Source organism: Heterobasidion irregulare, assembly GCF_000320585.1.
Source record: "Heterobasidion irregulare TC 32-1 unplaced genomic scaffold scaffold_02, whole genome shotgun sequence".
Lineage (NCBI taxonomy): Eukaryota > Fungi > Basidiomycota > Agaricomycetes > Russulales > Bondarzewiaceae > Heterobasidion > Heterobasidion irregulare.
Genome location: NW_009258198.1, coordinates 2,571,189 through 2,585,730, shown reverse-complemented (window position 1 = coordinate 2,585,730; position 14,542 = coordinate 2,571,189). Strand labels below are relative to the sequence as shown.

General features: G+C 60.9%; 7 protein-coding genes across 7 annotated transcripts; 3 read left to right on the top strand and 4 right to left on the bottom strand.

The window, feature by feature from the left end:
- Positions 1–140: 140 nt before the first annotated feature.
- On the bottom strand, positions 141–1,888 carry HETIRDRAFT_425053 (uncharacterized protein; the record flags this gene model as incomplete). The annotated part of the gene is made up of 4 exons (XM_009544529.1): positions 141–529; positions 617–1,456; positions 1,517–1,684; positions 1,744–1,888. 4 exons carry the CDS (start codon positions 1,886–1,888, stop codon positions 141–143), a joined length of 1,542 nt encoding a protein of 513 aa, XP_009542824.1.
- Positions 1,889–2,714: 826 nt separating this feature from the next.
- HETIRDRAFT_448956 (uncharacterized protein) lies at positions 2,715–4,772 on the top strand (the record flags this gene model as incomplete). The annotated part of the gene is made up of 5 exons (XM_009544528.1): positions 2,715–2,847; positions 2,909–3,093; positions 3,209–3,478; positions 3,568–4,535; positions 4,595–4,772. The coding sequence occupies 5 exons, from the start codon at positions 2,715–2,717 to the stop codon at positions 4,770–4,772; spliced, it is 1,734 nt and encodes a 577-aa protein (XP_009542823.1).
- A 283-nt stretch (positions 4,773–5,055) lies between these two features.
- HETIRDRAFT_432558 (uncharacterized protein) lies at positions 5,056–5,489 on the top strand. Its single transcript, XM_009544527.1, has one exon. The coding sequence runs from the start codon at positions 5,092–5,094 to the stop codon at positions 5,446–5,448; it is 357 nt and encodes a 118-aa protein (XP_009542822.1). The 5' UTR covers positions 5,056–5,091; the 3' UTR covers positions 5,449–5,489.
- A 1,010-nt stretch (positions 5,490–6,499) lies between these two features.
- On the bottom strand, positions 6,500–9,649 carry HETIRDRAFT_149993 (uncharacterized protein; the record flags this gene model as incomplete). Its single annotated transcript, XM_009544526.1, has 9 exons — positions 9,466–9,649; positions 9,147–9,410; positions 9,013–9,090; positions 8,808–8,951; positions 8,708–8,749; positions 7,334–8,632; positions 7,177–7,268; positions 7,006–7,109; positions 6,500–6,897 (listed from the first exon to the last, which is right to left on the bottom strand). Exons 1-9 carry the CDS (start codon positions 9,607–9,609, stop codon positions 6,500–6,502), a joined length of 2,565 nt encoding a protein of 854 aa, XP_009542821.1. The 5' UTR covers positions 9,610–9,649.
- Positions 9,616–11,576, bottom strand: sqor (sulfide:quinone oxidoreductase). The gene is made up of 9 exons (XM_009543441.1): positions 11,436–11,576; positions 11,261–11,376; positions 11,185–11,192; positions 10,766–11,124; positions 10,156–10,691; positions 9,993–10,096; positions 9,919–9,940; positions 9,832–9,864; positions 9,616–9,780 (listed from the first exon to the last, which is right to left on the bottom strand). The coding sequence occupies exons 1-9, from the start codon at positions 11,545–11,547 to the stop codon at positions 9,727–9,729; spliced, it is 1,344 nt and encodes a 447-aa protein (XP_009541736.1). The 5' UTR covers positions 11,548–11,576; the 3' UTR covers positions 9,616–9,726.
- A 745-nt stretch (positions 11,577–12,321) lies between these two features.
- Positions 12,322–13,176, bottom strand: HETIRDRAFT_407819 (uncharacterized protein). Its single transcript, XM_009544525.1, has 2 exons — positions 13,069–13,176; positions 12,322–13,007 (listed from the first exon to the last, which is right to left on the bottom strand). The coding sequence occupies exon 2, from the start codon at positions 12,991–12,993 to the stop codon at positions 12,817–12,819; it is 177 nt and encodes a 58-aa protein (XP_009542820.1). The 5' UTR covers positions 12,994–13,007; positions 13,069–13,176; the 3' UTR covers positions 12,322–12,816.
- Positions 13,177–13,273: 97 nt separating this feature from the next.
- HETIRDRAFT_438571 (uncharacterized protein) lies at positions 13,274–14,057 on the top strand. The gene has a single exon (XM_009544524.1). It carries the CDS (start codon positions 13,304–13,306, stop codon positions 13,844–13,846), a length of 543 nt encoding a protein of 180 aa, XP_009542819.1. The 5' UTR covers positions 13,274–13,303; the 3' UTR covers positions 13,847–14,057.
- The last annotated feature ends 485 nt before the right edge of the window (positions 14,058–14,542 follow it).

Below are 14,542 nucleotides of genomic sequence, written 5' to 3'. Positions count from 1 at the left end.
GGTGTTTATACTACAGCGGCCGGCGAAGGCTGCTTCTTCTTCCTCGTTCGCCGGATTAATCAGTGATATGCGTATCGTACAGAGACCGAAGAGAAAACACAAACGAAGAGAAGGGAAAGCGGAGCGAGAGCGAGACGGGACTACGAGAACAGGGCGGAAGAGGGATAAGAGTAATGTGGCGTGTGCGTGTGCGCCATGTCCGAGGGGGACAGGTGCGGGAGGGGGGCGCCGGTGTTGGACTGCGGACACGAGAAGAACGGCGCCTCGTCCATGCGCGGGGTGAACGGCGTCGAGGGCGAGCTCCAGTTGACGGGGTAGAGCGACGAGGCGGGGGAGAGGAGGTCCACGGAGGAGGAGGACGGCTGGGGCCGATGCGACAGAGGCAGCGGGGTCCGCGTGCGGGACTCCATGTTGAACCCGACAAACTCGGCCGCGGGCACGGCGTCGAACGGCCGGTGAAGCTCGTACACGATGTACGCGAGCTCCTCGTTGTCGACGATGACATGCTGCGTGATGCGCGTCTCGACGCCTGTCGAGACAGAGGACGGCACGTGTGTGGGGGGGGAACGCGAGGTCAGCGTGGTCGGGCGAGGAGAGTGGCGGGGCACGCTCTTACCTGCAGGCAGCCATCTGCATCGGGCAAGACACGAATCTGGAAACAGAGCGGCGACAGGCTGGCTGGCGTTCCCACCGCCTGCCGGCGACGCGCCCGAGGACGCCGCCGTGGCTGCGGTGCCGCCAGGCGCCAATGCCTCGAATGTGCCGACCTCCTCCTGCTGCGAGCCGTCGGCGCCGTGGACACGGGTGATGCACTGCGCGGTGGAGGTCCACGGCGCGGCGAACGTGAGCGCGGCCTGGAAGCCGTAGAGCATTGGCGCGCCGGGCGTGTCGAGCGGGGCGAGGGACAGCTTGATGTTGAGGCAGACGCGCACCGCTGCGGATGGGTGTACGGGAGAGCGGGAGGCGTCGACGAGGCGGTCGACGTCGACGGTGAGCGGCTGCATGCCGTCGGCCCAGAGAGAGAGGCTGGAAAGAGAATTGGGGGGGAGGTGCGAGAGCGGCAGGGGGAAGGTGGAGAAGGGCGTGCGGGAGGTTTCGGGGAATATGAACGGTGAGGAGAGCGCGAGGGACTCGTCTTTGGCGGGGCGTTGCTCGGCGACGCGGGACGGTGAGGAGAAGGGCGAGAGTGGGGTGAGGTAGAGCTGGGACGAGCGCGGATGCGGGGAGAAGGCGAGGGCGCCTGAGGACGGGAGGTGCGACCCGCGCATGTCGTCAAACGAGTAATCGGAGGCGGAATTTGGGGTGGCGGGGGTGAGCGGGGAGAAGGCGTCCCTCTGTTCCTCCTTGACTGAGATCTCGGAAGCGACGGAATCGGGGCTGCGCTCCTTCAAATTGGCGGGCGCCAGGAGACCGTTCTCCTGGAAAAGTTCCTCGCCGCCAGCGACGAGCTGATATTCTGGAGCGGGTGTGATGAGGCAAAGGAAGAGGGGAGAGGGGGGGGGGGGACGGAACGAACCTGGCTCGCCCTTCCACATGTTGCGCAGGACCTGTATGTGGCTCGCGACCTGCTTCTTTGTGCGCTGTATGCCGTTGGAGGCGAGAAAGTCGACGAGGAACTGATTGCGCCAGCGGCTGCGGCCGCGGGAGTAGGTTGCCCAGGGGGAGTCCCAGTACTGGCGGAGGCCTGACGCGATCGCGGACACGTAAGAGTGAGGTACGGAGACGGGGCTGGAAGGGTAATACCTTGAACGAAAATTTTCTCGACGGACTCTGGCCAGACCTCGCTGGTGCCGTCCTTGAGCATCTTTCGATGCTTGCGCTGGGGGGTGAGGGACTTTGAGTCTGAGGAGGGGGAGGGGGAGGGGTCTGCGGGGGAGGAGTGGGGCATTGTGGCAGACGGTGGGGTCGGGCTAGACGACGGCGGCGGCGGTGAGGAGCAGCGGGAGGAGGAGGAGGAGGAGGGGACAGGGGGCCGGGCGGGGGTGTATATATATGTGGGGGTGTGTATGTAAGGGAGTGAGGGAGAGGACGAGTGCCGAAAGCAGCAATGGCGGGCCGCGGGGGCGGAGAGGGTGAATGGAGGGACAGGCTTGGGGGAGGGCGAGATGGGGGAGATCTGAGGGATTCTTAGGGAGAATCCGACGGAGATGGATTGCAGACGAGGCCGGAAAGAGAACTGGCAGGCCGGGTGTTCTGGCTGACCGGCGGCGGTCTGCGCGTCGAGTGTGCGATCGGACTGGCTGCGGCGAGTGGGCGCCTGTGCTGATGAGCAACGCCAAGGGTCCGTGGGGGAGGCCCTCGCCGTGGTTCTGAGCTCGCTCCTTCAGGATCCCATATCCGGAACACTCGATGCGTCCGTCCGTCCGATCCGTCCGCCACACACAGAGCCTCGCCGGATCCTGGTCCGTGGGGCCGGTTCACCGAGACCGGCCCCGCTTGGGGGCGTCGCACGGGAGGGGAGGGGAGGGGGGACGGGGGACGACGACGATGCAGGCGGGAGGACGCTCGCTGGAGGGAGGGGGACGCGGGGGCCAAAGCACCGGGGGGTCATCGATGGATCTCTCGATTCGATGGCGAGGAAGGTGCACGCAATAGGCAGGTCTGGCCCAGCTGCTTGAACCCCCCCAAACCTAACCCCGCCCGCGAGCCCCCTCTCGCCCTCGCCGCCGTCGCCGCCGCCCGCCGCCCACCGCCCACCGCCCACCGCATTCCCCATGGCCTCGCCTCTGACCACCGCCTGGCTCCGCCAACACACCCGCCCTTATCGCAGCCCCGACGCGACCTTCGCGGACATCGACGCCCTCCTCCGCCGCTCACCCACCCTCCGCCCAAAGACGGACGTGTACAGTCAGTCCCCCGCCCCCATTCTCTCCTCATCTCCGCCCTCATCGACACGACCCGCACACAGCTTACGACGACGGCCGCACACAGCTCCTCCTCTGTCTCCACGGCCTCCTCCCCATCTCCTTCCGCAACGCAGCCTACCACATCCCCGTCGCCATATGGATCCCCATCGACTACCCCCGCCTGCCCCCCATCGCCTACGTCGTCCCCACCTCCGACATGCTCATCAAGCCCGGCGAATTCATCGACGTCAGCGGCCGCTGCACCCTCGACTACCTTCGCCACTGGCAAACAAAGAGCGAGGCACGTCCCCGACCCATCCTCTCATCTCCTCCCCGATCGCCCGAGCTCACACCCGAATCAGGGCTGCAACCTTCCAGCCCTCGTCGACGCCATGCAAGCCCACTTCTCCCAGGCCCCTCCCGTCTACTCCAAGCCAAAGCACCCTGCCACTGTCCATCCGCCCCCGTCCGGCGCAACCACCCCGGCTGTCTCCCACGCCGATCGCCCCGCCTTGCCTCCCAAACCGGGCGCGCCTGTCCCTGTCCCTACGTCTCCCCTTAGATCCGCCCCGTCCCTTCACGCGTCACCACGCACCAACGGAGGCCCGTACGGTCCTTCCGGACTCTCTCCCGTAAGCACCTTTCATTGTCTGTGTTCCGTTCACTCGTCACCCCTCGCACATCCCTTTATTTTCGGTTCGGTTTGCGCGCCCCGCCGCAGCCTCCGCCCAGACCGCCGCTGCCGCCCCACCTGAGTCCAGCCACCAGGCTCGGAACACCCCAGACCGAACCGCCATCACTGCACCCTCGAGAGCGACCCACGTCCACATCTTTCGGCATCGCGTCTCCACCGCCTCCAGCTGGGCCGGCACCCGTTCCGAACCCACACATCCGGGCGTCCCTCCCTGCTGTTCCGCCCCTGCCTCCAAACGCGACCATGTCAGCACCCTTTCCCATCATCGCCACGACGCTCCACTCGGCTTCTCCGGGCCCGATGATTTCACCGCCCCCGCCGCCCATCCACGCGCACCTCCCTCCTCAAACACGCACACCCCTTGCACAGCCTCCCCCCGCAATCGCTCCCGCGCGCATACCCCCACCGAACCTTCTCGACGAAGACAGCCCCGACGCCCCACCGGCCCCGCACTCTGCCGCGTCTCCCCCCACGCACCCCGCGCCCTCCGCCTCGGCAGCGTCGGCGGCGGCGTCCGCGCACCTCCCACCGCGCCCGCCGAACCCCGAGCTCCTCGACCTGCACGCGCACGTGCACGCGCGGCTCGTCTCGGAGCGCGTGTCGCTCGCGCAGGCGATGGCGCTCGACGCGGAGCGCCTGCGCGCGCACCAGCGCGACCTGCTCGCGGGGCTGCCCGCGGTGCGCGACGAGAGCGCGCGGCTGCAGGCCGTGCGGGACGTGTGCCGCGCGGTCGCGGACAGGCTCCGCGGCGCGGTGATCGACGCGGAGCGCACCGTCGCGGAGCTGCGGCGCAAGGGCGATCCGCCCGTGGACGAGCTCGTGTGCTCGACGTCCATCGTGCATAACCAGTGCGTCGCGTCCGCGCTTGCTGTTCACCCATTTTTGGTCGCGCCGTTTCCTCTCTGCTTTATTTTATTTTATTTTATTCTATTCTATTTCTATCGTGTTTTGATACGACTGCTCGGTCGGCCCGCGCGGTCGATCGGCGCGTATCAGTGCGCTGTCCGATCGGTCCCCGGTGCTAATGATCGCCTGTCTGTTCGTCTGCTCGCAGGCTCGTCGACCTGGTCGCGGAGGACAACGCGATCGAAGACACCGTGTACCACCTGCACCGGGCGCTCAACGCGGGGCGGATCGACCTGGACCGGTTCCTGCGGGTGAGTGCACCCCCACACGCTCACGCGCACGCGCACGTCGCGCGCGCGTGCGACGCGTCGCGACCGGTTTGCTGATGGGATCCCGTTTTGTTCGTTGATCCGTACATTCAAACCCTGCCGCGTCGCACGCCGTCCCGTCCCTCGCATCGACATGTCACGTCGTGTCGTGTCGTGTCGTGTCGTGTCGTCGTGCCGCCTCGCGTCGCATCGTGCTGCATCGCGCCGCGCCGCGCCGGGGACGTAGACCGCGCGGGTGCTCGCGGAGGAGCAGTTCATGAAGCGCGCGCTGATAGAGAAGATACGCGCGGGGATCCCCATGGGCGCGTCGACGGGCGCCGGGTGGTCATGAGCGCACGGCGTGCGCCGCCGATGCCGTGCGACGCGACGCGATGCGATGCGGTGCGGTGCGATGCGGTGGTGGGTTGACACGGTGCGGTGCGGTGCGGCGTGGCCGTGCACGTGCGCTTGCGCTGTGTACAGGCCAGGGGCGCGCGCGGTGGGAGAGCGTGACGCGGGCGAGGAGCGCTGGGATCGAAGAGACGCCGGGGTGCGGACTAGTGGCGCTGCGCCGGACGCGCGTGCCGTTGTGTTTGCGCTGTGTTTGCCGTTCGTCGAGGGCGTCGGGTCGGGTCTGGTCCGGGTCAGGCCCACGGGAGCCCACAGGGGAGGGTCAACTGATAGTGTGGTGGCGCTCGGACGAGAAAGGAAGGAAGGTTCCAGGGAACTAGATCCGATGACGCATGTATCATAATAGCTCGCTGTGCCGTGCATGCAGTTCGTAGCTGGCCGCTCTGGATCGTCCCAGTCTGACACCCAGTCGGCCAATCGGAGCCCGTCGCGGCCTGTCCGGGGGCCCCCGACGACCCGCCCTTGAATGCCGGGGTACTGTTAGTGCCTCCTCAGTGCCTCCTCCCACCCCTGGCGATGTGAAATTGCACGCGCTACCGGTCCAGACCCCCGATGAAGGCACTCGCACCCTCTTTTCTCTTCGCGCGCGAGACGACAGTATTAGTACTAACTCAGCGGTGGCCTGGTCTAACCCCCCCGCGAGCGCGAAGCTCCGGCGAACAATAACAGCGTCGCGTGCACACTGCACATGCGTCGACGTCCATTCGATCGACGGAAACAGAGCACAGAACACGGCGGCGCGTGGGAAGCGCGCAAAGCACATGCGCACGCGTTTAACCCGTTCATACTGTTACATGAGAGCCGGAGATAGAGCGAGCCCTCGCCATCATCGTTGAGCGAGGCGACGCGATCGACGTCCGAACCATAAGTGAGTAAGGACGTAGTGCCATCAGCGTCTCGCGGGAAGAACAGAAGCCGGCACAAACAGCTAGTAGTAGCCATACGATAAACAGACGGACAGGCAGACAGACAGGGAGATAGACAGACAGACAGACAGGCAGGCAGGCAGACAGACAGCGGGAACTGGCGACCGACCGTGCAGCGTCGAAGCTAGAAGCAAGTCGGGCGGGTTCGAAATAGAATCTGCAGAATAGAAGAGCGTCCCGTCCAGATGGACGGGCGGACGTGGCACAGCAAATGGGGTGGGGGTCGACGGCGGGCCTAGGCCCCCGCCTTCGTCAATAATCAAAACATAAGGAGAACATTTCACCGAAGCGGTTCATAATAAAAATCGACCGAGACGACCCCGAATCGAACCGAAACGCGGGGGGACTCGCTCGCACCGACGCAGCACGCCGGCGTGGAGCACGATCAGGCCTCTCACCCTTACTCTCTCATGCTCTCTCCAGAGAGGCACGGCTGACAACGCGGCTCCAAGAGGCGCTTCGTGCGCGTCACGCCACGATCCTGCCCTCGGGCCCCCGTTCCTCGAATTGCACCCTCTTCCGCCCCGCCCCGCCCACCCACCGCCACACGCGCAGCTCGTCCCCGCCCTCGACCTCCTCCAGGTTCACCCGCACGTTCGCGTTGCCCTCGACCACGCGCTCGACGCGGTCCCACAGCCGCCGCCGCGCGCCGACCGAGTGCTCGTCCTGCATGACCAGGTCCCGCAGCTGCAGCGACGACAGATACGCGTACGGCGCGCTGATCGGATCCGTGTGATGCGCCATCTCCTGGTTCCGCAGCATGTCCAGCGCGACCTGCACCAGCGCCGCGACCCGCTTGTCTTCCACCCACCGCTGCGCGCGGCTCCGCCTCGCGTACTTGTACGCGGCAATCGCCAGCAGGATCGCTGTGGAGGTGTCAAATTTATCAGGACCCAGTGCAGCGAAGCCGTCACGGGGCGAGACGACGACATCGAACGAAGATAGTGTCGAAAGGGACAGAAAAAAAAACTCACATCCGATGTGCAGCTTCCATAGCTGCCAAAGCTCGCGCGACTTGACGGTGAGTTTACACGCGACGTCGAGATCTGGCGTCCTGTGCGCGATGTACTCGTTCCCTCTGCGTCAGAAAACGTGAGAATCAGCACGAACGTCCCGGCCAACACCGACCGCAGCAGACAGCGCACTCTGTGTCCTTGGAAGTGAAGACGCCGCCCCACGCGGTGAGCTGTTTCATCGCGTCGTTGAAGTTCGCATCGTAACTGTGCATGCTCGCCGGCTGGGAAGCAACGCACCGCAAGTTTCAGCCGGAGATGGTTGTCAGACGCGACACCCCGCACGCACCGAGATGTTTCTCTTCGTCCGTTCCTTCAACTTGGCAACCTCGATCCCCCATCGCCTTGCCTCGCCACCGTCTTTCTCCTTGACGAGAGGCGGATCACCGGCGCACAATCTGCGGCCTCGCTCTTGCCCAAGAGCGGATTCGATCGCCTTGCCCAACACTCCGATATGTCGCCTCCGCCGCGGGTCCACCACACATCGAGGTGGTAGCGCTACGGAACCCATTCCCGGCATGCCGTCCAGGCCAACCGAGACGGCATCGAGGATGGCCTTGACCGGAGCGGATATCTTATCTTGACTCACCGGTGTCGAGTTGGTAACGGGGATGGGGAGCAGGGAAAGCAACGGGTGAAGGCGAACGATGTAACCACTGTTGCATTCAACGCTGTGCGCCGTGCACGTCGCATGCTCCGGGCAAGGGGTGCAACTGTCAGGTGCGGGCATCAACGGCGGGTAAGGGCACTCGGGCTCGTCCCGCTCTTGCTCTCTGGTCTCATCTGGCACGCCGGAAGCGGCAGCCGCGGGTAAAACATACAACGTGGTCCTATTTTCTCGATTGCATGCCTCGATGGCGGCGCGTTTGGCGCGGAAACCTTCTAGAGCGTCGTTGGTGGCCTTTCCCGCATCGCAGTACCCGATGGACGCCGAGTCCGCTTTGTACGGGAGCAAGCCGAACCAAGCGCTGGGCAAAACGGCGAACAGGAGGAACAGCAGACGGAAGACGGGGAACCCCCCGGAACTCGACTCCGGTCGACGCACGACAGTGCCGCCCTCGGCGATGATGCGGGAAATGGCATTGGTCTGTTTCGACTCCTCCGGTTCTTCGAGCTCCTCTTCGGGGCTGAAATCGCCGCCGCCGCCATCGCCATCGAACGCGACCTCCTCTGGGAGTTCCTCTTGCGTTTCTTGCGACTCTTGCGGTTGCACCTTCACCTCCTGGCGCCGCAGCGGGCTGGGTGAAGGAAAGGGTAGCGCGAACACGTTCCGCCGCGCAGGTGTCCCGACCGCGGGTGAGCTGCCTCGGAAGATGTCCGGCGGCAAACGCGGTTCGAACTTTGGCGCTCGGGGAGGAGAAACGTGAATAACTGGGGCGTCACCTTCGAATTCTCGTGGGGGAGATGAGGATGGCAGCATCTCCGGCGGCGCGGACGTCGCCTTGCGGCTGGATTTCCGGGGAGCGACAGGTTTTGGTGCAGTGCTCTTCCGAGCGCGGGGCTTGACGGGCGACGGGCGCACGGGAGAAGACGATTCAGCGCCAGACTGGAAGATGTTGTTGTCTTCCCATCCGCTATCTTCTGCAAACTAATTAGAGATGGGCTGTTAGCAAACAAGCGCACAAGCCGACGAGGTCACAGGTATTTTAGAGTAGATACGTACTGCCTGAGAGACGCGGCGGGCTCGTGTGCCAGCGTCTTCGGTCTGAGCGACATCTTATATCAACGAGGAAAGGAGGGATCGCAAAGGGCTACAGGCTTACGGTCTTTTTGCCTCTGCTGACTTTGCGCACTGCTACCTCCTCTTCAGGTTCACTTTCTTCTATCAAAGCGGTCTCCGATGGATACATCGTTCGCTTCGATGGTCCACCAAGATTGGGCTGAGCGGATGACCGGCGGCGTTTAGGCTAGTCGTGATTAATAAAGTAGGTGCGAGTTCAGTGCCACCAGCGCCAGGAAGAGACTTACCGGCTCCGGTACTGTCAACGTGGACTCTGCCTCTTGAGACGGCGCCCGAGAGCTTCGCCTGGACGACCTCCGAAGAGACTTTATAGCGAATCTCAACCGCCCTGCCTTGCGCAGCCAACACGACGCAGACGCACCTTCTTCTCATCCCCTATCTGCTTTCCAGTGATACCGTCCTTGATCCCGTCGTCGCTAGCAGTGCTGTTCTCCCGCTTCAGCCTCTCCTTCTTCAGTTTTCCGGTCTTGGGCTTGATCTCGTCGTTGAACAGCTGGATGAGCTTCGGCTTCGTATAGGGCGTGGGGTACTTGATGTTGTGAAATCCAAAGACACCGAGCAATTGCGTGACGGTGAGCGTTGAGGGGTCAAAATCTGCATCTAGGTATTCGCCAAGGGCGATGACCTGCGCGGCGGTCATCGAGCGCGACATCGTGCAGACGTGGGTGTGAGCGCAAAACGTGGGTCCACAACGCGCGCGTGTCCGTCGCGCTTGTTGATTGTGCATCAACGGTCACACGCTCCTTCGCGTCACTGGCGCGTCCCACGTGACCACGACGCGTCGCGTCTTCATCAGCCTCGACCTGCTCACGTCGCATCGGCATATGCGTGGAGGTCCGAATGCAAGGAATGTATCGACTAGATCTACACCATGGTCCGAACATTCCGGTATAGATGATTACATTTCAGGTCCTGTACCAGCCGACGAAACCGGCCCAGATCTAAGAATACTTGGGACGAACGAACCCTGACGGTCCAAACCACAGTCCCTTGACCTGCAAAGGATAGATGAGACAAAATAGCATTGGCGTTATTTTGACACGTACCCCAAAGTTGAGCCACGCGAAGGGCAATAAATCCTGTCGACAATTTAGCTTTAAGAGTGAACTGATGACTGAGAAACAGAATCTTACCTTCTTGAGATGATAGAACAGCCTGACGGTGCAGATCAGCATATGGAAGCGTTGGAGATGCCACAGATGCTCACCTTCTCGGAGTAGCCTGATCGCCCAGGTATTCGGCAAACGACTCCGCCGGCTCCAAGCCATACTTGAACTCGGCAAGCATAAGCTCGCCATAGCCGGTCAGTAGCTGCACGCTCTCACATCAGTGCTCGATCCCCCTCGACTCTATTAATGGAATACACTCACAGGGCAACTCGTGTACCCGTCGTATCTGGCAGGTCCGACTTTTCCGGTGTCGAGCTGATGGAACAGGTTTTCCACTAGCACTGGCGCCTGCGCCGTGATTGCGGCGGCGGTCTTGCTCGTGGGCAGCGAAGAGGCGTCGCCCATGGCGAACACATTGGCAAACTCGGGCTTCACGTGTTGGAGCGTGTTTTTGTCCACGTCGATCCATCCGGCAGCGTCCACAAGCGGTGTTCCCTTGAACACATCGAGAGGGCCCATAGGGGGCGTCACATGGAGTAGCGTATAGTCCTCCGTGACAGTCGAATTATCCGCCAGATTCTTGAACGTCGCCTTGCGGTTCGCCGAGTCGACCGACACCAGGCTGTGCTGAAATTTTGCGCCGACCCCGCGCTCGACGCGCATGGCGTCAAGGGCCTTCGAGTACTTCGGCACGCTGAACATCGTCGGCATTCCCGTCCTGAAGTCCACTTTAATCTGGTCGCCACGGCCAGACCTGCGGTATCTGTCCCATGCCATCCACATAATTTTCTGGGGAGCTTCCAGACGGTAGCGTCAGCTCCAAGCTTCCAATACAGGGGCTGCTCTGAAGAAAAGCATCGCAAACGCTCACCTCCGGCGCATTTGATGACGCCCGCGGGTTGCGTAAACAGGGCGCGTCCAGACCTAAGCGCATCGATATCTCGCCAGGTCTTGTCGCAGGTGTTGTAGGAATAGATGGTTGAGACGCCGGAGGATGGATCAGCTAGAGCCTTCGGAAGCCCCTCGATCTGGTCGAAGTTTACTTGAAGACCGGTTGCGACCACCAACGCGTCGTACGAAAGCTTCCTGCCTGAGATTGTGGTGATCGAGTTGCCCGAAGGGTCGAACGATTGCACATTCTCCGATATGTGGTTGATATGAGAGGGGATGAGGTCCGCAAGGGGGCGGCGGAGGGTCGATTTTTGCTTCAAGCCGGAGCCAACAAGCGTCCTGGGAGTCGAATTAGCCTTCCATTCTATGCGTATAGGAGTGCTCCATCATTCCGCTCACCATCCAGGCTTCAAAGCAAGATCGACAAGGATGCTTAGAATGCCTGTGGGGCCGGAGTATGGCAGCGAAGACGCACCTGGTAGTGGTGGAACTCCGCAGCGTCCACGATCGCGATGTCCCCGTCCTTCAGAGACTTTCCGGCCTGCTCGAAGCGGTTGTACAATTGCAAAGCAGCGCTCAAACCCGCGACGCCTGTATTTCAAAGCATGTTCTTAGTGCGGACGTCCTAATCCCGTCTGGACATCACAAACCTCCGCCGAGAACAACCACCTTGTACTTGTCCTTCGTCTCAGCCGTACTCGCCCACCGGGCGCCCAACAAGCGCGACGTCAGTTTGGATGCCGATCTCCGTGTGGCAAACATATTGGGCAGAGGCTGTGAAAGCTATGCAGGAAGTTGAGTGTCTGACAAACACTGGTGCATGGTCTTGATTTTTCCTCTCGACTGTGTGCTCGGGTCGTCATTCGCTCTCATAATGGCGACATCGTTGATCAATGGATTAAAAAGGAAGTTTTTATCTTATCTCTTAGATCATCGATCAGCCTATGTATCGACATCGTTCTGCATTACAGTAGGACAAGTTTAAACGAAGTTTATGAACTGAGATGGCTCGATAGAAAGCCATCGGTCCCCCACATTAACTGCTGATGGGCCGCCATCCGTTGCGACCAGTTGGCAGCTTGAAAATTAAGTATCAGTACAGCAATGCTGGCGTGAGCTCACTAAATAGTTTGCGCTCCATCAAGATCAAAAAAGCACTATACGTTTCATCAAGCACCCAACGGCACTCCCAGACGGCGAGTGATCCGATCATTATGGGCATAAGACCGGCTTGGGAAGGAAGATTGATGGTACCAGCGATGGATGGAAGTTGGATGGAGGGTTTTCAAGAGACTTCGAAGGTCCTCCACGCTCGATTTCGCAGATGAAGATGGAGGACGATGAACGCTACACAAGGTGGACTGTTGCAGCCGATCTGCGAGCAGGTGTCGAATCTCGACCACGTCCAACAAAAGGATACCAATTCGGAACCGGCGGTATCCAGAACCGGGCCGGCACATGGCGACAGTAATTCGACAACCAGTCGAAACCGACAGCAGTCGCGCACACGATCCTGAGTCTCATCACCGCCATAAACCTCGATATTTGAAGCTCTCTTTCTCTCTTCCCTTCCACGCAGCTGGCCTGTTCACTTTCACCTCTCCCCGGGCGTGTATATACCATTTATCATTCTAGCGGGTTCTAGGAAATCATAGAGATCAATCGGCATCAACTGATGAGCTCAGTTCGTCCCAGTCGTCCGCGTAATGTTGGCGGCCTTCCTTCTGGCCCTCGTGCACGCTCAGTCGGGCGCGACGTTCATAGAGACTCAGATACCAATGCCAGCGTGTACTCTAGCAGACCAGTGCAGCCGCCCACATCCTACCCTCGGCAGATTCGACCTCAGCGTTCACTCGCGAACATTTCGCCCCGCAGTCACCTTTCCACCTACTCTGAGCGTCCTGCCACCCGCCCGCCGCCGCTCCCTACCTACGAGGGCAGCGTGCGGGAGATGAATAGAGACCCGCGCACGCCGTCTAGGTATGGGCGGGCCGACAACGCGTACGGACGCCGTTCTCAGGACTCGTCATCTCAAGCGAGCTCTCCTGTGTCTGAAACCTCGTCTGGTTCTTCTTTTTTGGACAGGATGAAAAACAGGTCCGGGGAGACATCTTCTGTAACGAGCGTAGAAGACGAACCGGAGCCACCGAAGAGAGGCAGGGGAGGCTGGTTGAGAGAGAGGGCCGCTGCGCAAGAGGAACGTCCCATGTCTTCACAGGATGGTGCGTTTGCGGAGTCATAATGCCACTGGATCGCAGAACTCATTCCCATCGATCACGCCAGGCAACAACTCCGACATGTCTGACCCCGCTGCAGGGCATGGAGCCTCGCTATGGGGGCGTGTCGCTGGTGCGGCAAGTAACCTGACGGTGACGGTCAGCCAGGCCTGGACCAACAACATTCAAATACAATCTGGTGAACGTACGTCCTCGTTTCCCCCCTATAGATAGGATGCTGTTCTTATGTTATGATGCCACCAGAAACGCCCCTTGGACAAGAGTCGCGTCTTACCCGTGCAATGAAGGCTTATCATTTGGAGAAAGCCAAGGATCCGTCCGATCTTCCAGCATGGTTGTTCGACGAGCACGAGCGACGCGCGGCCGGAGGGCGACCAAGCACCACACGTCGATCTGATCGAGGTGATGAGTATAACCAGGCCGAGGCCTCTCCCCCAGCTCAGCGAAGTCGCGGCCTCAGGGATATATATGACTCAGTCGCGGCATCCTCGAATCCTTCCGCAAGATCAGATACGAGAGGGCTCCCATCTAGGTATCCGCATGCTGTGAATGAAAGCGGTTCTAGCACCTCTAGAGCTGGTGATCGTCTCAAGGCTCTCAGAGATGCAAAGCGAATCGCCGCACAGAGGAACACATCAACTACTGCCAGCCGTGACGACGGTGCTGATCCGACCATGTATCGTGGAAGGGAGAATCGCGATGGCCCCACCCACATGGAGCGTGGACGTGATACCGATGAGCGCAGCCAGGCGACGAGCGCAAGGCGACCACCGCCTAGGATGGGACTACCTGTTAGACCAGGACGCGGCGCACAGAGATTTTGAATAGGTGTTCGCATATATATTCACGTTTTGATATGTCATGGGCCTTCCCTATATTTGTCGATGTATCGTGTCTTGGATGTAACCTCACGACCTTCTTTTCTCCCCTCCTCCAGGCTATAGGCTGTACTGGTACATCTTTTCCCGCGTGTTGAGTAGTACAAATTGATGTCCGAACATTGATCATTTCGGGCTTATGCGTCCCTGCAGAGGGTGATCGTTCGGTGCAAACTGTTCGTGGGCGGTGATCATGGCTTTGTCGGAGATGGAGCATTGTCCACGGTGTGACTGAAAAATGGTAAGTATGGATAGCACCCCTCGGCATACTCTCGGCATGGGAAAGAAGGCACATCAAGATCGATCAGGGCGATCTTCCACGCTTGAAGCGACATTAGAAGATGAGATGCGGAGGTTCTCGACAGCATCAGTCATAGGAGGTCATAAGGTTGTCCAGGAAATTCGTCTGCTCGAGTTAAGAATACCGATGTACAGGGAAGAGCATTCAGATGGAAAAGCAAAAATAGCATGCGGATAGAGCTCGAGCGGTGTCTTCGCGCTGAGGTGGCTTCTGGCCCACATAGGGAAATCGCGTGCTCGTCAGGTTAGGTTAGGATTCCCATACCGAGGTAATGGAATCCAATGAGAGCCCACCGCGGGGTGCGTCGGGGTCTGAATCTCCGATAAAGCTCATTTGTCGGC